The sequence below is a fragment of the Ceratocystis lukuohia genome (assembly GCF_044167205.1).
Source record: "Ceratocystis lukuohia strain C4212 chromosome Unknown Supercontig5_pilon, whole genome shotgun sequence".
Taxonomy (NCBI): Eukaryota; Fungi; Ascomycota; class Sordariomycetes; order Microascales; family Ceratocystidaceae; genus Ceratocystis; species Ceratocystis lukuohia.
The window spans coordinates 547,380-569,804 of record NW_027263524.1 but is presented as its reverse complement, the minus strand read 5'-3'; the positions used below and the strand labels follow the sequence as shown (position 1 = coordinate 569,804).

Below are 22,425 nucleotides of genomic sequence, written 5' to 3'. Positions count from 1 at the left end.
GAATAAAAAATAAATGCAAAAGGCTGGGTCGTTTAATGCTTTTTTTTTTCACGTGTTGTTAGCTGTTGATTGGGTGCAGCTAGCAATCACTACCAACACCACAAACCCTTCTTTCGTGATAGTGTGAGGCCTTCTCACCAGACTAAAAGGCATCACGCTGTCGCCAAAGGCTCAAGAAAAAACTCACTCACGTGCAAACAAACATCGTTAAAGTCGCTGTTGCTCTAGTCCTGGCTCTGCGCTGTTCTTCATGTTGTTGTGGCAGACCAAAATCATGCCGCTTCTCTCCAGCCGTTTCCAGCTGCCAGGCACTGCCAGGCACAATGCCAAATCACGTGACTCTTTCGATGGCCACCCGCCGGCCAGCAGCCCGTCATGGCACATCAGCCTGGGACGAAGGCGCGGCAGTTGGATGTCTGCTAGGCATACAGCGGGAATGAACAACAGTATTTCAAGAGCCTGCCATGATATGACTCCCCTCACCGGCTGTGGCAGATATCAGACACAGATGGGTAGGTGTCTCTGCCTACCTAGTATCGCGCTGGAGCGGCGGATGTGGGAGGCTTGGGATTTGCAAAGTCTCAGACAAAGGGGAACAGCCAGTGTGGATGCGGAGCCTTTGTGATAGGCGGCTGGGCAGCTGCACAGAGACTGCACGTCTTCGGGGGAGCTGTGACGTTGCCTAGCCTTGGCTCTTCTCTTACCTGATGTGGTGCACTTCAACAGCCAGCCGCCAGCCGCCAGACAGCGCATGCTCGACAAGTCCACGGCCGTTGGACCCGAGGAAACTCAGCCCCAGTTCGTATTATCATTGCTCTTGTTTGCTTGACTCACAACATCTTGTGCGTTCTTGCAATGGTAAGCTGGGGTTGCTTTGGTTATAAGAACTGCCATTCTTGCGTTGCCTTTTTGCTTCTGATGGACGCTCTAGAGTGAAGCCCAAGATGGGTTGAGCCCCGTTTTTTTCTGCTCTCCAGTGCCAGCTGGGAGCAGCTGTCATGGTACCACAGCCGGCTGGCAGAGCTACCCCACCCTTGCAGTATGATATGCAAATGAAGCTTGCTTGTCGGGTGCGACTTATAATACTTGCTATGCAGTAAGCTGACGATGAGGTTGAGCTTTGGCGTTTTGGTTACGTATATCAACTTCCCGATCTACTTCTGATTCTTCTATCGTGACGTGACGTATCTTGAAAGCACACACACACACACACACAATACTATAACTCCGGCACACTCGTTACCACTGCACATAATGCTGATCAAAGAGACTCACGTCGACGTGCAGACAGCCGTCGACGGCAAAGAAAGCACCATGCGTGAGTAAAATACTGGGATTAAATATTAAACCTCTGCTGCGTGCAAGTTGCTGTGCTAACACGTGCTCAGGAATCTTTGTCTTCCACCCGACTATCCCCCAATTCCCCAATGCGTACGTCTGTCCTCCTATACCTCAAGCGGCTCGTTGACGCTTGCAACTTGGGCCTGGACCTTTACTCATACCGCGCTCCCTGATGTTGACATTGCCGTAGCAAGTTCCCCGGTGTCGTATTGTTTAGTGAAATCTATCAGGGTGCGTACCCCCCGGAAAATTTCTCCTCTGTATCTCGTCTGACCTAACTAAACCCTCCATCACTACCAGTCACTGGCCCTGTCGCCCGCTTTGCCCGCCAGATTGCCGGCCAGGGCTACATCGTCGCTGCCCCCAGCTCATACCATGAATTCACGGGGCCCGCGCCACTTGCTTACGACGTGGCGGGAACCGATGCCGGGAATGCCTGGAAAGTAGCCAAGACGCTGGCCTCGTATGATGAAGATGTGCTGCGCACCGTCAACCATTTGCTCTCGCTGCCGACGTGCACCGGCCGTATCGGTGCAACGGGCATGTGCCTGGGCGGCCACTTGGCCCTGCGCGCATGCCTTGACACCCGCATCACCGCATGTGTCTCCTACTTTGCAACAGACGTCCACTGCCGCACCCTAGGCCCACACGACGCCGCCAACACCAGTGCCGATTCACCGCAGGATTCGAACCACACCATCGACCGACTCGCTGAAATGCGAGCTGAAGTCGCCATGATTTTCGGCGTTAAAGACACGCACGTGCCTGCCGAGGGCCGCGACCTTGTACGTGCAAAGCTGCGTGAGGCCAACGTCACGACGAGCTTCTACGAGTTCGCCTGGGCTCAACATGCCTTTATCCGCGATGAGCTAAGCAAGGGCCGTTACGACCCAGCCATCACCAAGGTCTGCTTCGAGGTGCTGCTGGAGCTGTTTGGACGCATGCTTAAGACAGACTTGGGCGAAATGGATGGCAGGTCAGTAGAGGTCGAGCATGTGTGCTGAGTCCACTACGTGCTCTGCATCCGATAAACCATAGCCCCCATCAAGCCTCAGCACCATCTTGAGAACGAAAATTCAGCCTAGAAACGTAGGCACGAAACGATGTAAAAAAGAAAACGCAACCTGGGCGTATATGAATATAAATAAACAATGCAGACTTTGTAGTTTTATTACAATAAGAGGCACTATTAAATATCAACGGTATATGTCCTCCCTCCCCTCTCACTCCGGACCATTTTCAACGGCTAGCCGATCAACAGCGTTTCCGTCGCCAGTCCCCCTCTCCCTACCCACTCTCTCCTAATAAAAAGCAAAACAGACACCGCCATAAGCAAAAAAGTTTAACATGTGTGTTTCCCCCCTTTTGTAGGAGGTAGATCTCAAACACCACATACGCATAGTCTAGAAAGCAAGTAAAATCCAAAAGAAAACATGAGAGAAAAAAAGGAAAAAATCAACAACTCAGTACCTTATCTGCCTCAAAGGCCAGGAACAGGAAGCCTTGGGAGCTCTGTAACCTTAATGCCTCCTAACCTATTTTCAGTGTCGGCTGCTCTTAGAACGCCGGACCAGCTCATCATGGTCCTGTGGCGCACTCAGGTTCACCGTGGTGTACAGAGTCGATGAGCGCTGGGGCACTCCAGCCTCCGCTGTCTGCACGCTTTGCGATCGGGCTAATTGCGCCTCTTCATCAAAGTTGCGGCGGGAATCAGCACTCATACGCGGAGGCGGCGAGATAGGTGTTGACAGCGTGACCAACGGTGCGGTAGGTGCGCTCTGCCCCGCCATGCGCAAGCCACGGCGGCTGTCACGACGCGAGGGTGCAGTGCTTTCCCAGTCAGCACGGAGGTACGAGTCTGCGGGTGATTGCGGCCGACGCATTGAGTTGGTGCTGCCGAGCTTATCGGCTGAAGCCCCGACATCAAACGAAAGCACGTCATTCTCCGGCATTAACGGGCACATGCGACTCTTGTCACTAGCAACGGCCGCTTCCTTGCGGTTCTTGAAAGCCTGTTCATCGGTGATGGCCACGCTGTACGCAGGGTTGGCTGCACTACCCGCAGGCTCGCCACCACCGCCAGGAGCATGGATGGGGATTTTCTTAACAGCAGCATACAACGCTGTGATGAAACGACCACGGCGCTGAGCGCGGATCTTTTCGTCGTGCCAGTTGGACTTGAATTTGATGGTGATTTTGAGCTGCAACTTGTCCAGGTCGCCTACTCCAAATACACCAATACCAAAGTCAGGGTGGAAGTCGCGTGAGTTGGCTGGGTTGCGCACGAAGTTCTCCATTTCTTGGCGTAGTAGCTCAACGTCATCCATGGACGTGTCATAGCTGACGTTAAGATCGATTGTCTCATTCATGGCCTTGGACCGCGAAATGTTTTCAACCCACAAACTATTGAGCACAATGTTGGGTATCTGGACCACTTGGTTTCTGTCTAGGCGGTTGAACACAGTATACAAAAGAGATATCTTTTCGACCATCAGAGAAGTGTCAGTGATTTCAACACGGTCACCCACATCAAAAGGATGTTTGACAAAGAGGAAAATGCAAGAACCAAGGAATTCCTGAGCTGTGACAGAGAAGACGAAAGACAAGGTGAGAATAGAAGTGGCAGCTGAGGCTAGCGTAGTACTGAAGCCGGCCTGGAAAACGAGAACGAAGATAAAGATGGAGGCAATGAACACGCAGAAAGTCAGCACCTCGTCAAAGGCCCGCAAGGCCTGGCCGATATCCTTCATACCCTCAGTAATAGCCTTGCGTTCACGGCTCATGTCCACAACCTTGCGGATCATTTCGTCAATGCTAATGTCGCCGTTGCCGTCGTTGTCAATGGCAGAAAAGGCCTCGTCAGCCTCATCCTTGTAGTTTACGCCAAGGACTTCTTGGACATCTTCAGGCAGCAGCGCATCTCTGTCCTCGACAACAAAAGACATCCAGATACGACGGGCTAAAGCCTCGGCAGACTTTTTCTTCTCCAGAGCCTCGACGACAACGGAATGTGCAGAGTTGGGGTTGAAGACATTTTTACCCGTGATCTCAGAAGCGATGTTACCAAACACCGAGGTCACCTTGTCTCCCAACCGGCCAACATCGCCAATTAGCTTGCGTGGAGCGGCATTTGCGCGCTTTTTGTTGCCTGCCGAGAGAATTAGGTTGATACTATCGGTAATAACGTAATCTTCCTCCTCAAACTCAGGGCAGTACATGGGGAACAGTGCACGAGAAGCGTCGTACAAGAGCCCCAGCAGGTGGACTTCACGCTTAGAGTCCTTAATGCGGTTAGCAAAAGAGCGCTGGTGGTATGAAATTCCAATCATCTGCACAACAGCCTTTTCGGCCAGGTACACAGCCGAGCAGATCATGCCTGAAAGCAAAAGCTTGGTTAAAATCTCAACCCAGCTAACGCCAGCCTTATCATAGCTGTGGAAGAAAGCCTTAAAGCTGATCCACGACGCGAGAGCCCAGAAGAAGAGTGAGACGGGAATCTCCAGGTTCCGCAGTACTGTAGCATATTTGCGCGTTCCGGAGCTGACAACACCACAGAGGAACAAGAAGACAACGGGAATGATGTGAGCCACAATCTTGCCAGCCCAGAGCGTCAACCAGGCCACCATAATCCAGATCCAGAGCTTCAACTGGGGAGGACCATGGGCGTTGTTACTGCCCTTGCCCACAAACAGATCGTAGCGGTGGTCAGTGAGGATAAGAACGACAATAGGGATGGCTAGCAGGAAAGCTACAGGCACAACATAGACGATGTAACGCATGACAGGAGAGAAGCCAACAATCTTAGTGTAAAGCCTGCCCATGGCGTTGAGCTCGACGTCGCTGCCGGTATCACTACGGCTCAGGCCAGTAGCCTGTTTCCGACGGCCGCCAATGCCTGACGAGCTGTGAGGGGCCTTTTCATCGCCGTCGTCACTACTAGCGATACCGACGGCTGTCTGAGCGGCTTTGCGGGCGCCGGTCGATGCATTGGTACGCATCTGCGACAGCGGGATGCCGTCATCGTTGTTGCCGTTATCGTTGAGTGGCATGAATCCGGTTTGCCGTGGCAAGAGCGGTGGCATCGAGAGGGGGAAAAGAAGGGCTCAGATAGAGCGGCAAGAGAGAGGACTGGCGCCGGATCCTGGGAATAGCAGAGGGGATGGAACAAAGCAAGTCGAGGGATACAAGAAGCCGAGCGTCTGTCTCTGTTCTGTATGTATGTATGTATGAAGGAGCAAATAAGGACAGCGACAAGAAGCCGCAAAGCTGTGAGGTTGTTTCCGGCAGACTGTCAATAAGGATGATGATAGTGAATGCCGGAACCAATGAAGACAGTCAAGAAAAAGAAAGAGAAAAAAAAAAAAGCAAACGAAGAGAAGAGAAGAAGAAATAGACGAAAGAAAATCTGAAGTATCAAACACCAGATGCGGAAGGAAGGAATGGAAGATAAAAAAGAGCAACAGCCAAGACGGGATCAAGAAGCAAGAAGCATGAAGCAGGAAGCAAGAAGCAGGAGGAGACAGCCCAGTCTAGAAGGAAGCAGCAAAGGAAGCAAGGAAGCTACGCTACAAAGGCAAAAGCCAGGGGGAAGGAAAGAATGCAAGGGGCAGGGATTAAGCGAAGACCAAAAAAAGCGACACAACACGACAACATTGAAGGCACGCCTGCCTGCCTGCCTGTGCCAAGTAACTTCTGCAGAGGTAGATAGATGGGAGAAGACGTACTATGTTTCCAGGGCGCGTGCGTACATGTCGACATGTCGACATGTACTTGTACTTACGTATGTGTATTTAGTATACAAGGACGAAATACCAGCATCCATTCCCTCTCCCTCCATCAGTGGGTTTCTAGCTCTGCTGGATACGAAGAAGACCGCGGTCAAAAGAATGTAAACAAAACGTCATGGGGGTGTATATCACTTACCAAAAAAGAACAGCGGGAAAAAGACAGATGGAAAGCTCCCAGACCAGATCTTCAGCAAAAGATACTTCTGATGGCCCACCCCAAATAATACAAGCATCTAGAACAAGTACCTCTGACAGTGGTGCAACAGTATGGCGGGACTGCTGCAGCAGCGGAGTGGCCTGACAGAAGACAGAACAAGCAATGGTAGCAGCAAGCTGCGACAAGCTTTTTTTGAGTGCTAGTCGCCAGCAGCGAAGATAAAATACGTGATATAAGAGAATCCAGGAACAAGGGCGAAGGATTGGAAGCGACCCTCGGACCGACTCCACTTTCCACCCACACAAAGGCAAAAACACCACTTCCTACTGCTATTCTTGAGCAAGAACGAGTTCAATGACTTTTGAACCTTTTTTTTTTCGGTCTTCCTACTGCCGACATACAGGAAAGCAGGAATTGCGTCTTTTCATTCGATGTCAGGGAATAGTATGGCGATCAGCAAATTGCAATGCGCATGGATAAATAGGAATACATAAACGGTGTAGCAGGGCGGCGGCTGAGAGGGCGGCAACGGGGATGGAGATGGAGATAAAGATGGAGATTGAAAGGCAGAAAAAGAGGGAGAATCAGGCAAAACAGAAGACACACACTATTGTCTCGTCTAGCACACATTGCAAAGAGGGAGCACTGCGCTTTGTTGCCCTTTGTTTCAAATGGTCCTGGTGGGGCAGATGTTTTTGTTTATCTTGATCTGGGCATTCTGCAGACTAGGGTTTTCCCCAGATGAAGTTAGGGTCTGCACTGGTCGCCTCTGCCCGCTGGGGTGGATACCTGAGTCAGAGACCCAGACCCTGGCGTCTCCTATTCTTTAGAGCCTCCAGCCACTGGGTTTTTGGGAGGGCCTCTGGCATTAGTGGCCCAGCTACGAACAAGTCTAAATTTGATGGCGTCAAGGCTAGGCCTGGGGATAAGTTATTTTAGAGCGAGGCGCTGTTATTATAACAGCAGACCCAGCCGCCAGGGCAAGGCAAGGCAGGGCAAGGCAAGGCCGAATCTTCGCGCCGCGTCAACGAGACAAGGGCGTCTAATGCAAGAAAAACAGCCGCCAAAGTTTGCCGTAAATAGTCGGTGGGGCCGTGGCTTGTAGTGGGCTTATAGCGCACTTAGGGGTGGCTGGCCCTGTAGAGGCAGCCTGTAGCCGAGTACCAGCCTGTGAGCAGCATCTCGTGGCCTTAAGGACCTGAAGAAAAAGAGGCATGTTTAGCAGAGAACTAACCGGCTTGTGTCAAACGCCATATGTCAAGCAAAACTGCTCTAAAACAAGATTTGCGCTGTTATGTCCCTGTCTGATTTATTTCCTTTTTCCCCTCGATTTTTAGGGATTTTTGCAGATTTTCTGCTAGTTTTCTCTGTTTAGTAGGCCTTTAAGCCGCCCCTGAACACGTAAATAATGCGCTGATATTTTCAGTTTTTTTTTTTTTTTTTACCACTTCCCCTGTTTCATATTCTGCACAGTGTTCCTTGTTTTAGTCTATATTTTTCCCTATATTTTCTCCGTACTCTCTCTTCTAATGACTTTGTTTTTTGGTAGTCTGTTCCCCCCCTCTACCAAAGCTTCTTCCTCCACACCGCCCCAGCTCTTTTGTCTTGTTGTTACCACGTGACCGCTGCTATGTAGGAAGCCCGCTCCTGTCTACAGGTCAGCAAGTTCCACAACAGCTCTGGCTGATGTGAGCAGCCGTGGCTGAACAAGTTTCTCCTTTCTCCCTCTCTGCTAGCAGCTTTCCCATTGTCGTGTCATATGTTTATTCAAGACAAAACCGTGCAACCTGTACACAGAATCATGTCTAGGCCCAACTCCATTGGTTGGCTCCTTATAATAAGCTGATTGGTCTCTGCACTGCCCTTTGGTATCTGTGCATGAGACCCGCAGACCAAGTCAGTTTGTCTACTGTTCCTCAGTTACTATGTACGTCCTCCGATCCACGACGCCATCTGAGACACCAACCTTTGGATGGATGGCTAGGAGAAAAATAAAAAAAAAAGGGAGCTAGAGAATGCCCTACACGTAAGACTCGACTTAGACCCGATCTGATCTGGATTTATACCAACCTTGGCCCTCCCTCCCTCGCCTCGCCACTTACGGCTTTAACCCCGCTTTACCGTCGCCGGCTCCTTGTTGCAGTCGGCGGCGGCTCGAATCCATCTTCGTCATCCTCATCCTCATCGTCGTCATCCTCCACGTCGTCGTCGCTAATCTCCATCACTTCCCTGGATTTCTTGGTTGCTGCTCTACTGCTTGTAGTTTGGCCTTGTGAGAAGCTCAGCGTGCTCTGCCGCGTTGTTGCGGTACGCCTTGTAGTTGTAGACGTAGAACTAGAACTAGCTGCTGCGGCCCGCGACCCTGCACCCCGCGGTCGCGCGGTCGGCACAACGGTAGCTGCAGCTCTGCGTCCCCGCCCTGTACGCGTTGGTGCTGGTTCTGGGGCCGGCTCGTCGTCGAGATCATCCATAACCTCATCATCCTCGGGGATAACTACCTGTTTTGTAGCTCTGCCGCGGGGTGCTGCCGTCTTTCTGGCCGATGTCTTGGCCGTCGCTGTTCTTGCCGGCGCAGCGGTCCTTCTCTTCCCACGAAGCGTGGCCGGCGCCGGCTGTTCATTCTCTGACTCCATTGCCTCATCAGGCGCCATTTGAGCCTCGGGCTGGTCCTCCCAATGTCCCTCGAGATCCGAGTCCCATCCGCGGGGCTTTTCGCGGATGCGACGGCGTGTTCCGCTAATAGACCAGGCGCCAGCAGCAAACTTCTCGTCAAGCTGGGCCCGATAGGATTGCATGGCGGCATCGAGATCATCGTCATCGGAGTCGAGCGCAAGCATTTGTTGCACCTGGCCAGAGAGCGACTCAGAGACAAAGTGTTCCATGGCATGTTTGTCGTCTTTGGAGACAAACTGATTGACAGCATCGCCAAATGGCGCTTGTGGGAGAATTTTAAGAGACTGGGCCTGGAGAAATTCTTGCACAAGAACATCAACTTTAACACCGGACTCAACTGAGAGCTCAGTTTCGTCAGGGAGATCGGCCTTTGAATTTTTGGAAGCTGTGTGGGCATCAGCATATAGAGCAAGACAGAAACATAGGGAGGGACACAACAAATAGTAAGCAAATAAAAGGATAAAATAGCTGCAATATACTCACACTTTTTTGCGGCCGTCTTGCGCCGGTGAAAAAGAACCACGTCGTTTGTATTAGCCACGCGGCCCACAAACCGATTTGAGAAGCGCTGCGGATTTTCCACATCATAGTTCCCGCCCTCTTCCGACGGCGAGTACTCAACCTTCAATCTGATAAGAGGCAGAGGCATGCTTTCAGCCGTCTCATCGGGGTGCATCTCGAGCCACTCATCTGCTGCCTGGCGAATCATGTCGTCAACCACCTCCATAAGCCGTTTGGTAATCTCAAGACGCATATCTTTGCGTGCATCCACACGGTCTAGACCTTTGAAGCGGCGCTCTTGGCTGAGTACAATTTCACGCATGACGAATGGCCGCACCGAGCGCAGCGGCAACTTGTCGACGGTGAACTCGCGGCCGCGCACATTGACGATAGCCACGTGCTTGGCAACAGCCTCGCCGGGACACAGCGACGTGGCTACCGACGATCCCGGCTGCATGACGTGGAAGCCCGTCTCGGCATTCTTGCGCGGTTCAATCAAACACTCGTGCTCGTGGCCCCAGACTACCAGGTTCATCCAATCGGGCAGCACATTTTCGGGAAGGTATGACGTAGCGGTATGTGCGTGGTGGTTCTGGTGCACGGTCAGCAGGTTGAACCAGTCGGCCTGGGCCTCGCCAGGGCGGAACCACTTGACCTTGTGGTCGCGAAACGTGCGGAACATGCGCTCATCACGGACGTTGCTGAGCCCGTAGAGTGCGAGCCGCGTCGAGCCTTTTTGCAAAAGAATGGGCTTGGCCTCGATATTGTCAGCCTCAGCTACACGCCCAAAATAGTTGACGAGCCCGGCAACTTGCAGCAGGTCAAGCGAGCACAGGTGACCATCGCCGCTCGGATCATCGTGGTTTCCATGAATACTAAATACAGGGATAGCAATGTTGATGTCCTCGTCCTCGTAATTGACTTTGGAGAAGGCGCCTTCAAAGACCTCTTGTGCATCGCTAAGGAACTCTAGCTCGCACGGCTTCATACCCAGGCAGTTCTTACGCAGTGATCGCATCACCTGGAACATGCTCTTGCGCGATGGCTTGTTGTCGTGGAACAAATCGCCGCCTAGTAGCACCATGTCGACGTCTTGGGTGCGTGCTAGTGTCATGATTTCGTCAAAGGTCTTCCAGCTGTCATCCTTGCGGATTGGGTCGCGTTCCTCATAGCCTACGTGGTTGTCGGTAGACACGAGGATACGGATTGTGTTTTCATCTAGACGATGCATTAGAGGCCGTCTGAGTTGGGAAGAGAAATAAGGCTTACCGGAAATATCCGTCATTATATATCGTCCACCTGTAGCTTGGGATAAACTTGGGTTTCATCGAGGACTTCGCGTTGAGGCCTGCCTTGGGCTCTAACTAGGATGCTTTACGGGTAATTGCTAGGGAGATTCACGTAGTCACATGACCTGATGCTACCCCGACTTTTTGTACGACCGAGAATTTTAGCGTCTACGCACAATTTTTTGGGTTTGATTTGATTTGATTTGAATATATTTAACGTCTACTGGAATCACTAAGATCAAACGACGCCGGATTGGTTACCGGACAGAATTAACCCTCTGCAGGGCTGACCACAGGTTTTGGACGAGAGAAGCTCGTATGCTCCCAAGCAAGCTTGTTACTCGTCTTCCATCTGTAGTCGTCAGAAACAAAAAGAAAAAAAAAAGAAAAAAAAAAAAGGAAATCCCCAGATATACCCTAAGCCCAGAAGTAGTGGGGCTAACCCCCAACTTCCCCACAAACATTCGTTCCTCTGAAAAACCTGCCACGCTTCCTGAAGTCGTGAAAATCACGAGAGCAAGACGGCAGCGTCCAGTGCAGCCTGGGAAAACCCCCCCAAAGACGAGAAAAAACCAGACTGTGTGAGCATCCGAGGGCTCGTGATATATCCTTCCGCTTTTCTGGTGGCCGCTGCCTTGCGCGTGTGGATGAGGCGCGAGACAGCCCCCTTTCTAGTGACATGCCACAGTCACCAGTCTATCCGAGGACAGAGGAGCGCAAGAAAGAAAACAAAACAAAAGAAAAAGGTGCGGACTGTGTGAACTCTCAAAATTCAGTCCTGAGCATGAAGGTGAACTCCTTGAGTTGGAGTGGTGTTGCGGCGATGAGGAGTTGGCGATCGCAAAAGTTGTCGTGAAAAAGGGGGCGAGTCGACGACGAGGTTATCCTCAAAGTTGGGTAAGTGCGGCCTCAAGGCTCCACAGCTCATTGTCAAGATCCATGACAGAGTCAAAGAAGAAGAAAAGAATGAAAGACGCTTATCAGTGTCATAGACGTCGTCCTCCAGCAGCCCGGAAGAAGGGGAGGCACCAGACCTCAAAGGTACCCCCCCGAGGGTTGTAAGAGGGAGAGTTGATTTTTTTTGGGTTTCTTTTTGTTATAAACACCAACAAGAGCGCAAAATCACCAACATACGACCATAGCCTGTGGAAAATACGGGGTCCCGTCTGCTCCCCCTTAGTCAAGCCACAGAGCGCCGAACCAGTAGTATGGTGGGTGACCACATGCGAATCCTCGGTGTTGTATGTCAGATATTTTTTGCCCACGAAGCTTTTTGCCAGTGACGGACCGGACCATAAGATGCTCAGAGTTGCGGAACTGCAGGCATAAAATCTCCCTCTTACAACCCTCGGAGGGGTACCTTTGGGGCCTGGTCCGTCGCATTGCTGTGGAAAACCAGCAGGCAGACGTTAAATAGCACAAACAAACAAACAAACAAACTTTGAGGTTTGGTGCCTCCTGTTCTTTCGGGCTGCTGGGGGCGACGCCCATGACGCTGCTAAGCGTCTTTCATTCTTTTCTTCTTCTTTGACTCTGTCACAGATTTTGACAACAAAAATTTCACACCTCCAGGAAAAGGAGGGGTAACCCTAGGCAACCCTTGCTATCACACTCTACAACGAAGAAACCAACGAAGACAACGGGCAACGAAGACGTGGAGTGCGAGGGCGCATCAGACGGCGCCAGGATGGCGCGCACTGCCGAGGACCAGGTTGATGTCACCATGATGGAGATCATAGATCTGGCGATGACGAATGAAACTGGGCAGACGGAAGCCGAAGAAGAGGAAGAAGCGCTGACGGAGGCGAGGCAACCCGAAACCCGAAAAGCGGCGGAAAACACGGAAGGCAAGGACAGAGCACCGCAAAGCAACCAGGAACCGATGAAGGGAAAGCAAAGCGGAAGGACTACCGAACGCGAACGCAACCTCTCCCTGGCCCACAAGTACATTGCCGCCCAGAAGAAGCAGGCCACAGCGGAATCCGAATCTGAGCCTGAAACCGAAAGCGAACCAGCCCAACCCTGCCAAGACGCATGTTAGGAGACCTAACGATCTGGAGCGTCAATGCTGGAAAAGGGGAACCGAACCACGTGAATGCACTACGACAGGCGGTCGAGCGGAGAGTAGACATTCTCCTGGTACAGGAACCCTGGATCGGACAGCATAAGGACAGAACAAAGGACCACCCGGAATTCACTCGGCATAGCCCGAGAGATGGATGGGAGGACCGCCCCAGAAGCATAGCCTACGTACGAAAAGACATAAAAACAACGGAGACGCACCACACCAGCAAAGAAATCAATGCGCTGAGAAACACAGAGAGGAGGTGGACATGGCCACCGTAGGAACACTCATAGCATACTCTGATGGCTCGAAAGACGCAAAGGGAAACACAGGAGCAGGATGGGTCGCCACCATGGACGGAACCACCTTGGAAACAGGACATAGTGCTCTGGGCAAATGGGTGGAGGTTGCAGACGCAGAAGCGTACGGGGCATGCGAAGCAGCCAAGCGGGCCGTGATGCACACAGACGCCGAGGAAATCTGGGCATGTCTGGACAGCCAAGGAGTAGTCGACCGACTGCGCAACCCGCAAAAGCGAAACAGTACCTCCCAGGATATCATTGACAGAACGAAACGGATCCTAAACACGTGGAAGAACAGAAGGGACAGGAGACACGTCCAAGTGCTCTGGGTCCCAGGACATGTAGGCCTGGAGGGAAATGAACAAGCCGACGCTCAAGCCAAGCTCGGATGCCTCGGACACAACCGCGAACCCCGCGTCAGTCTGGCAGGGGCAAAGAGGTGGAGGCGAAACCAACTGCGTGAGGAGTACGAGAAATGGTGGAAAGGGCAAAAAGGATATCGCCCACTGCAGGACATTCCATGCAGCCCCCCGTTCCGAGCGCCGGGCTACAAAGGCTTGGACAGAACGGAACTGGGGCACATCCTGGCAGCCAGGACGGGACATGGAGACTTCGACCAATACCATGACGGCTTCAATGCATCCACTGCAACCAGCCGAAAGAACGAGGACACATGTGGACGTGCAGGACTTTACCAAGGCCGTGGGGCCAGAGGTTTACGGACAAGCTACTGAAAAGCACAAAAGCAACAAAGTACGTTGCTAGCGTGCTACACCGGAACCTAAGGCACCTACAGCAGAGGTGAGAAAGGCAGCCCTCACGGATACACACAGCGCGGATGCAATAGTTAAGACAAAAAAAAGAAGGAAAAAGAAGACAAGAGCGGATGGAGATGTCGAAAGGACGCGGAAGAGAAGTCGGAAGGTCCTTTCTCCTGACGCCCAGGGTCTACTTAAAATACGACAACCGCCTCGCCGAACAGAGGACAAAACCGACGTACTCCGCCAGGGCCAACACCCGGGGCCGACAGCCGTTGGCCTCTTAGACTAGACTACTATATAGGTAGGGCACCAAAAGCCAAAAACACCAGGTAGCCAACCCTGGAAACACAACCCAACCACACAACCAGCAGGGAAGCCCTTGGGGCAACGTCTTACGGAGAAGGCTCCTGGCCGCAAGGCTGGACCCTAAAAAGTCATGGGAGTAGTTCGAAGAAGACGCACACCTACAACTGCTGACTGCCCGGAGGAGGGGTCGGAGGACGACATCTTCTTACTCCCCTCCCGTCCAGAACATGTCGCCGTGTTGCTGTGGAAAACCAGTAGATAGACGTTAAATAATACAAACAGCAGACAAACAAACGATGCTCAGTGATGCCAGGTTAAGCTAGATCCATCTCATCAGTGCAAGGTGAAAGAAGCCGTATTGCCTCTAGAAGCATTCGTAGAAAGAACGCAAAGACGTGGGTATCTTCCAGCTTGAGCTTTGGAAAGCATGGTGTTGCAAGGCCTATGCCACTTGAGGCTGCTCTGCCTCGATCTATTCTATCTTGTAGTGCTTTGCTGGCATGGTGAGAGATTTGGGTACATTTACTTGTGCCTCTTTACCTATGCCTCTTTGCTTTGGCTTTGGTCCTGCTTGGCTTTCGTTTCTCCCTCGGCCGCTTAGTTGGTAGATTTCCTAGAAGATGGTTAGAATAGCTAGAGACAGAAGGACTCTAATGTTCGTTAATGAGGGCATCACCACACATGAATCTCGTAGCCTGGGAATACGCTACGAACGCCAGACTCACCGCACCGGCCGGCAGGTCTGACTCTAGCGACTGGTAGAGAGTCAAGAGCTTCTGGTCACTGAATATATATACCCTTCTTCTTTTCGTGCACAATCATATTACTAGACATGGAACTTAAGCACATAGAAAGGGAAAATCAAAATAAGGAGCTAAGCACAAGTAAAACAAAAAACAAACCTCCGAATAACCCAACTAAGAACAACAAAACAGCAGAATATCAAACTCCCCTTAATATCCCCTCCAAAAAATCACAAACAAAGAGATCAGGAAATACACTGAAACAGTTCCCAAGCTGCCCTCGCATCAATCAAGAAAGGAAATAAAAAGGTTTCGCACAGCGCAATGAACGAGACGGCGCAAAGGAGGGGGAAAAACGCCAAGATAAAGACATCATCTGGGGAATCTATCAACCAGGAGAACCAAAACCAACCGGGCGCGGATAAGGGCAACAAAGCAACGTGGTGGCCAAGAAGAAAAGGAGTGAGTACAAGAAGAAAAGAGATACAAGAGAAAGAAGAAAATAAAACCAACATCCCAACAGACAGACAGATGCGCACATAAAGATTTACACACCCAAGAGAACGTGCAGTCGCACCATCACCATTTTGCAAGCGTCGGAGATACAGAGTTGGCCACTATTAATGACACGTCGCCCATCAAGATACACAACGCATGCGGCAAAGATGCTACTAGTGACTGCTGCTCGAAATGCGAGAACGGATACGCACGTACACGATACTGCAGCACACAAAGCACAGAAGCTGCCACCAAAATTAACAGGATCATGATCCATATTGCTGTAGAAATATACTGAAAAAAGGCTTGTGACGCCAAGGGTGAGAGCTTTGGTGGGCTTAGCGGCCGGCGCGTAAGGACAGGGCGAGAAAACGAGGAAAAAGAAATATAAACAGGAGAAGAAGAAAGAAAGGATGCAACTCTCGCAGAAGATGTCGGCAATGGCAAAGCTAATGTCAAGGTCTTTGGCAACAAAAGCCTCAAAGAGTTGCCAGCCATTGCTCGGTCCGCAAACACCTAGAAGCAGTTCAACGAGCCCTTCTTCTTCTTCTTGCCTGACGAGATCGCGTTCATGCGTTCTTCTAGTCGCGCCCGTGCCGCCTCTGCCTCTTGCCGCTTCTTGCGCTCCTCCTCTACATGAACGCTCCACCGGTTGTCCATAGCCTGTGTTTGTTGTTGACGCTCCTTGAGCTCCTTAATTTCTGTTTCGAGTTCGGTAGCCCGCTTGCGCCAGCTATCAGCGTCAGTGCGCATCTTCTTGCTCTGGTCTTCCAGGTCACCCAGGGCCTCTTCCAGCGTGGCTGTCATCTGTCGCTCAGCCGCTAAATGCTTTTGCAGAGTCTTGATTTTGGTCTCTTGTTCATCCTGCGTTTGAGAAAGAGAAGAATTGCCGGTGGTGTTGGCAGGCTGCTCTCCAGAGGTGCTAGGTGCGCCACTAGAGGGAATAGGAGGTAGCGGAATCGCAGGTGGAGGTGAGGGGCCAACACCATTGTGTATCGACGAGCTATTCGAGTTAGACCGGCGAACGGTCTCAGTCAAAGCAATCTGAGCGTCAAGCTTGGTCTTGAGCATATCGTATTCTTTTCGCATGGCCTCCAGCTCCGTCTGGATCTTAGCCTTCGCACTAGTCGCCTCCTCCAGCTGCATCTGGCGCTCCGACTGCAGCAGCGACAGTCTGTTACTAGCAATTTGGACCTGGTCAAAGTTGGTTTGCAGCTGGTCCTCTAGCTCCTGCACTAGGCGCGAGTTCTTCTTGTTATCCAGATCCAGATCTGTCATCCGTTTCTTAACAATCGTCAGTTGCTTAGGGACACTTCCTGCGGCTCCCTCAACCTCCTCTTCGGGAATCAGATCCGCCAGCTCTGCCTTGGCAGCCTTGAGCTCATTGCGAAGAGAGACATTCTCCATATCAAGGGTGGCCAGCCTACTCTCCATATCACCGCTCTTGCCAACAGAGGCGGAAAGGGTCTGGCGCTCTGTAATTAACTCCTGAATACGGTCAGCCAAAGAGTCTAGGCTCACAGGGATACCCAAAGCATAGGCGACTTGTTGGGCAATTTTGACCATATCTTCCCGTGCAGTGGCCAGCTCAGACTCCAAAATGCGGATCGTCTCTGAGTGCTCATTAAGCAGAACTTCCAACTGCTCTTCGTAGCCCTTCTGTTCAGCCGCACGCATCTCATCGAGATTCTTAGTGTGCTCAGCCTGCAGCTCGTCAAGAGTCTGTTGGTGGGTCTTGATGGCATCTTGATGAGCAGAAACCTCTGCTTCAAGGGCAGTCACCAGGTCCTTGTGGGCTTTTAGTTCATGTTCAATCGCACCTTGCTCTAAGCGAGAGGAGTGAGTAGCGGCCTCCATGTCAGCAATAGTAGCAGTGTTGGAGCTAATAATAGCCTTATACTCGTCAATCTCCGTACGCAAAGCCTGAACAAGACTTTGTTCCTTCTCACTAAGCAGAGGGCTAGGGTTGTTGGCGTCATCACGATAGCTAATAAGCTGAGTGTTGACATCCTCCAGCTGCTTCTCCAAATCGGCAACAGTGCTCTTCATTTCTGACTCGCTCTTTTGCATCGATTCCAATGCAGCAGCATGCTTGGTCTCCCATCCGGAAATCTCGGTTTCTAGGCGGGCGATAATCTCAGCGTTCTCCGCAATGTTTTCAAGAGAGGGATCATCAACACCCTTGGCGGCAACCATTTCTCCGTGGGACTTCTGTTGTTCCTCCAGAGCCTTCTTGACGTTATCAAGTTCGGCCATGAGGTCTTTTTCACGCGCCTCATGGCCCTGGCTCATCTCCTTTAGACGCGATTCGGTTTGCTCCAGTTGGTCGCGAAGAGTGGAAATCATCGACATGTCACGGGGTGATGCCGTCAAACTGCTCCGTTCACGAGTGAGGCCCGTAATAATAGTCATCTTAGTTTCCATTTCCTTCTTCGCAGCAGCAACGTCGGCCTCTAACTCTTGAATACGCTGAGATCGGACGTGTAGTTCGTGCATTGCAGCGTTCAAATTGATGTCAAAACTCTGCATTACGTCCGTGTTGTCCTCAAGGTGTTCAGTAGCAATGGCCCGTAGAGAAGTAAACGAGCGCTGAGCGCGATCCATAATCATCACGTTCTGACTGGACTTGCGGCGAATAACCGGCGTAGACGTCCGAGGTGAGCCAGAGTCTGATGCTCGGGCCTTGCTGACCTGAGTCTTGAGCTCCTCAACCATGTCCAGAGCCTCATGATGCTTGTTCTCAAGCTCCTTGTAACGCTCAGCAAGCTCCTCTTCGGCGGCCTGCTTCTCAGCAGCAATATTCTTGAGAGCATGAATTTCCTGGAGGAGGGCGGTGTTAACAGTCTCCTTCTCAGGCTCGGGGGAAACCTCATCAAACTTGGCTGTCTCGTCTTTGACGGGATAAGACTCAACAGTAGTCGCAGATTTCAATCCCAGAGTAGTAGCTGGAGCATCCGTCTCGCGAGGAGAGGGAACAACCTCGGCAACAGTGCTGCGAACAAGTTCCATCTTCGACTCGTAGGTATCGTCAGAAACAATAGGTTCCCCAATGTCGTCCTTGATGATATGATGGTCATTTGTCTTGATAGTGTCGCTATTGTCAGAAGCATCCAAGCTAGGCGAATCCAAAGCTGAGGATAGCTCAGATGAAAGTGAGCGGGTGAAAGAAGAATGGCTCTGAGACTTGATCCCACTTGATCTGTCAAACATGAAAGAATCAGGGCGTGTGCTGGTTGGTGACATCATCGAAATAACGGAATCGCGGGGGCGGGAATTGTTGTGACGGCCTTCGTCAACAACGTCCTGCAGCTCCGACAGGGCACGAAGAGCTTCTTCGTACTTTGCATTGAGTAAATCCATTTCAGACAAAGTGGATTCGTGCTCAACACGCAAGTCAACCAGCTCCTGACTGACGGACTCAAGCTTGTCGGCAACGAACTTAGACTGAGCAGGGCTTTGTGGAAGATAGTCGTCAGGATTTCCAGTATCGAGATGGTTTTGCTTATCACCATTCTCCAAAGCTTTTTCTTCGTCCTCAGGAATCAAGCCCATATCATGGACACGCTCTTCGTCCTCAAGAATCGCATCAGGCACGCTATGGCGGCTAACATGGGACTGACTCCGAGATCGGACAGAAGACCTCCTACGCCCATGGCCATTAACGGGATCGTGAATAAGAGACTCTGGTCGGCTATCAGTCTGAATGTGATCCAACTCGTACAAGAGAGAATCAAGTTTCCCGAGACTGCGCTGGCGCTCGATGACTTGTTCAAGACGGTCCATTTCGCGCTGCATCAGCTCGGCATCTTGGTCGGCCTCGGCCAAACGCTCTTCTAGCGTAGAGATGTAGTCCTCTGCAGTACTCTCATTTTCGCGAATGCGGGCAATTTCCTTTCGTAGCTCGACAATGAGAGTAGCGTTCTTTTCCTCACCAGAGGTATGCCCATCCAATTTAGCTTCGAGGTCATGCAGATAACTTTCTGTGCTCGATTCACGGTCCATCAGTTTTTGTAGGCGAGCCTGAAGTTGCGTGTTGATCGTCTCGACATAGGCGCACTTAGTCTCTTTCTCGAGAAGATTAGCTTCTGTAGTTGACAAGGTTCCCCGAGTGTTGGAGAGAGACTGCTCCAGAGATTGAATAGTCTTCTCATACTCCAAAACCACCTTCTCGACAGCCTGAGCAAATGTGTTAGACCGCTTCAGACGTTCAGCAGCATGCATTTCAGATTCGTCTTCACGCTGCAGCATCAACTCATTCTCGAGAGCCTCATTGTCACGAGCTTTGGCTAACTCTGCGATCAGTTTTGCGTGGCGCTGGCTGAGAGCCGAGTAATTCTCTTGGAAATCCAAAAGTTGGTTTTGCAACTCAACTTCACGCTCATTAGGTCGGTCTGAGCGGTCACTCGATGGGTTACGGCGGTCGGAGACGGAGCGCTCGGCACTCCTAATCTGTTCGCGCAAGAAAGCAACTTCAGCCTTGAGTCTTTCGATAACTGCGTGCTTGTCACTGCTATCATCAACCTTTTGGATACGTGGTTTGCTTTGAATATTGCGGGCGCGCTGTGCATATTGAACAGTGTTAAGAGTTTCGCTGAGATGAAATTCGGGGGGCGTTACACAGGCAATCATGTAAGTAATTGCGTTTCCACCAAGCGAGTCTTGTAGCAGACGCGTAAGCTTAGAGTCGCGGTAAGACACGTGGGAACCAGCCTGTCGCATTGAAAGTTGTGAAATAACCTTGCCCAGAGCAGCAAGACCGGCGTTGATAGAAATACCTTCCCGGGCGCGCTCTCCCTGAGCACCAGTATTCTTCAACCGTTCACTTCCAGCAAGATCAACAAAGTGTAGCTTGCTATCAGTTGTCATAGTTGTCTCATTACCCGACATGGCCTCAACGGGCATCGAATTTCGACGTTCACGAGGGGCTTTGGACCTTCGCTGGACAAGGTTGAGAGAAAATACAGCATGAGAACGAGATGACTTGGCGTTGATCGCAGTAGCATCCGTTTGTCTGATAGAAGATCCAAAAGCAAGCGCATTCATAAGGTCATCGATCGAGTTGATATCTACTTGGGTGAGCCCAGTAAGGATGATGTTGCCTTTTGTGTCTTCGCGAATAGTGACCTGGCTACGGTCCTGTTGGGAGACATGTTCAGGCGCGAGTAAGTCGCGTAATTGTTCGTTGTATATCTCAACATATGTAGCCTTAAGTGACCAGTCTCTATCACCAAGAGTGGCGCTTGCGCTAGGAAATCGCACTGGTGATCGAAGATGCGACATAGAATTGCGATTTTGACTTTTCGTGGGACGGTTATTGGTTGTATCCAAATGCTCAAAGAGCGCAGTCGCAGCACGGGGGATAACACCTATAAGAACAGGTCAAGTCAGTTACACTCTCTTTTTCTTCATTTGTAAACAAGCGAGACAATTCTACTTACCCATCAACTGTACGTCTTCCTGTTCCAGAGGGCCCGAAGTACCCATGGTGAAAGACTTTCCAGCGCCAGACTGGCCATAGGCCAGTAAAGACACATTGTAACCTTGAATGAATGAAGTCACACACTCGCTAACATATTCCCAGATGCCATCTTGTCCTACTTCTGGACCAAAGACCCGGTCAAAGACAAATAGTTTTCGACCTTGTGGAGAATCAATTGCAAGATTAGTATTGGAGGTGACGTGCACCATAGACTTTTGAAATCGTTGGGGAATCAGCTCGAAGCCAGGATCTGTGGATTTAAGAGGCGGGCGGACGCGCACGGCTAAATGAGACACATAAGTTAGTTATCCCATAAATTACTTATAGTCGTTTAAGTGAGAATGCCACATCTGGTCGCGTTCGTGGTCGCACAACATGTAGCCGCAACGGGAATGAGGATTCTACAGGGCGTGTAGGTCTTGTGCGCAACACCAAAGGTGTTGCAAAGACATCATGTGTCGCATGCATACGTATACTTGAAAGAAAACATGGGGGTAGGAATAACAATATCATATAGGATCAGGCAAAAGATGTTTGCCATGTTGACTTTGTAAACTTACCGACTCGCACTGCTGTGCGCCCGTCTTCGTCTGAAGCGCGACTGCCAGATATTTTTGGTTGGCTCTGCATACTCATGCGACTATTACTTCGCGGAGTAGAAGAGGGGGCCTGCGTCGGGCGAACAAGAGTACTCATAGGTCGAGAAGACATTGGAGACTGTGGCGGAGAGCTCGCCATAGTGGAAATAGCAAGAGAAGAAGAAAGTCAATTATGACCAGGCGGAGAGAAAGCTGCAGGTTATCGAGAAACGACACGGGTGTGGTCAAGGGTAGGACCACTATAACTCTAACCTAGAGAAAGTGAAGGGTAGAAGTAGTGCAGAACACACCAGGGTTCAGTGATGTATCCTCATCCACAGTCCAAGGCAAAAGCACAGGTAATACACAAAGTAGAATCTAGTGCAGTCTTGGTGCATATGACAATGAAAGCAAGCAAGACACAAAGTTGTGTGAGCTAGTCTTGTGTATTGTTGTGTCTGCGGGGAATTATGCCAACAAAAGAATGTTCGGGAAGAAAGAAAAAAAAATATAGAAGGGAAAAAAAGAGCTCAAATCAAGGGGGAGGGTTGGGGGAAAAAAAAAAAAGTGAGTGTCGTGCAGCAATTACTGACTAGCAGTAGAGTAGGTATTGCGCAAAGCCTGTTGTCGTCTCTGAGTCTGAGTGTCTTTTTTCTCTTTCGGGAGGGGAAGGGGCCAGAGTTATTTCGCTGGTGAGCCAGGCGAAGAAACAAGCGAGACGCTGCAAAGTGAAAAGAGGAAAGAAACAGACGGTAATCACGTACACGAATGGACGAAATAGCGAAGCGGGACGATCTAATACAGAGCCAGTGGATAGATAGTAAAAGTAAATCGTCCAGGGAAGACGAGGGCTGGGTTAATGTGTTGCGGTGCGTCAATCTAAAAATGCAGGTTGGGGAAGCGTGTGTCTGGTGGCTTTTTTAGATTGGGAGCCCTGTTGTTCGT

General features: G+C 50.9%; 6 protein-coding genes across 6 annotated transcripts; 3 read left to right on the top strand and 3 right to left on the bottom strand.

Annotated features, from left to right (window-relative positions):
- Positions 1–1,254: 1,254 nt before the first annotated feature.
- Positions 1,255–2,345, top strand: HOO65_050156 (putative carboxymethylenebutenolidase; the record flags this gene model as incomplete). The annotated part of the gene is made up of 4 exons (XM_071003464.1): positions 1,255–1,318; positions 1,389–1,431; positions 1,532–1,572; positions 1,642–2,345. The coding sequence occupies 4 exons, from the start codon at positions 1,255–1,257 to the stop codon at positions 2,343–2,345; spliced, it is 852 nt and encodes a 283-aa protein (XP_070858215.1).
- A 537-nt stretch (positions 2,346–2,882) lies between these two features.
- Positions 2,883–5,423, bottom strand: HOO65_050155 (Mechanosensitive ion channel; the record flags this gene model as incomplete). The annotated part of the gene is made up of 1 exon (XM_071000796.1): positions 2,883–5,423. The coding sequence occupies one exon, from the start codon at positions 5,421–5,423 to the stop codon at positions 2,883–2,885; it is 2,541 nt and encodes an 846-aa protein (XP_070858214.1).
- Positions 5,424–8,402: 2,979 nt separating this feature from the next.
- HOO65_050154 (Double-strand break repair protein mus-23) lies at positions 8,403–10,744 on the bottom strand (the record flags this gene model as incomplete). Its single annotated transcript, XM_071003216.1, has 3 exons — positions 8,403–9,343; positions 9,442–10,677; positions 10,729–10,744. 3 exons carry the CDS (start codon positions 10,742–10,744, stop codon positions 8,403–8,405), a joined length of 2,193 nt encoding a protein of 730 aa, XP_070858213.1.
- Positions 10,745–12,435: 1,691 nt separating this feature from the next.
- HOO65_050153 (Importin beta-related nuclear transport receptor) lies at positions 12,436–12,789 on the top strand (the record flags this gene model as incomplete). Its single annotated transcript, XM_071000795.1, has 1 exon — positions 12,436–12,789. The coding sequence occupies one exon, from the start codon at positions 12,436–12,438 to the stop codon at positions 12,787–12,789; it is 354 nt and encodes a 117-aa protein (XP_070858212.1).
- A 292-nt stretch (positions 12,790–13,081) lies between these two features.
- Positions 13,082–13,849, top strand: HOO65_050152 (putative double-stranded RNA/RNA-DNA hybrid binding protein; the record flags this gene model as incomplete). The annotated part of the gene is made up of 1 exon (XM_071000794.1): positions 13,082–13,849. One exon carries the CDS (start codon positions 13,082–13,084, stop codon positions 13,847–13,849), a length of 768 nt encoding a protein of 255 aa, XP_070858211.1.
- A 2,090-nt stretch (positions 13,850–15,939) lies between these two features.
- HOO65_050151 (Chromosome-associated kinesin KIF4A) lies at positions 15,940–21,640 on the bottom strand (the record flags this gene model as incomplete). The annotated part of the gene is made up of 3 exons (XM_071003070.1): positions 15,940–20,789; positions 20,862–21,185; positions 21,463–21,640. The coding sequence occupies 3 exons, from the start codon at positions 21,638–21,640 to the stop codon at positions 15,940–15,942; spliced, it is 5,352 nt and encodes a 1,783-aa protein (XP_070858210.1).
- Positions 21,641–22,425: the final 785 nt, after the last annotated feature.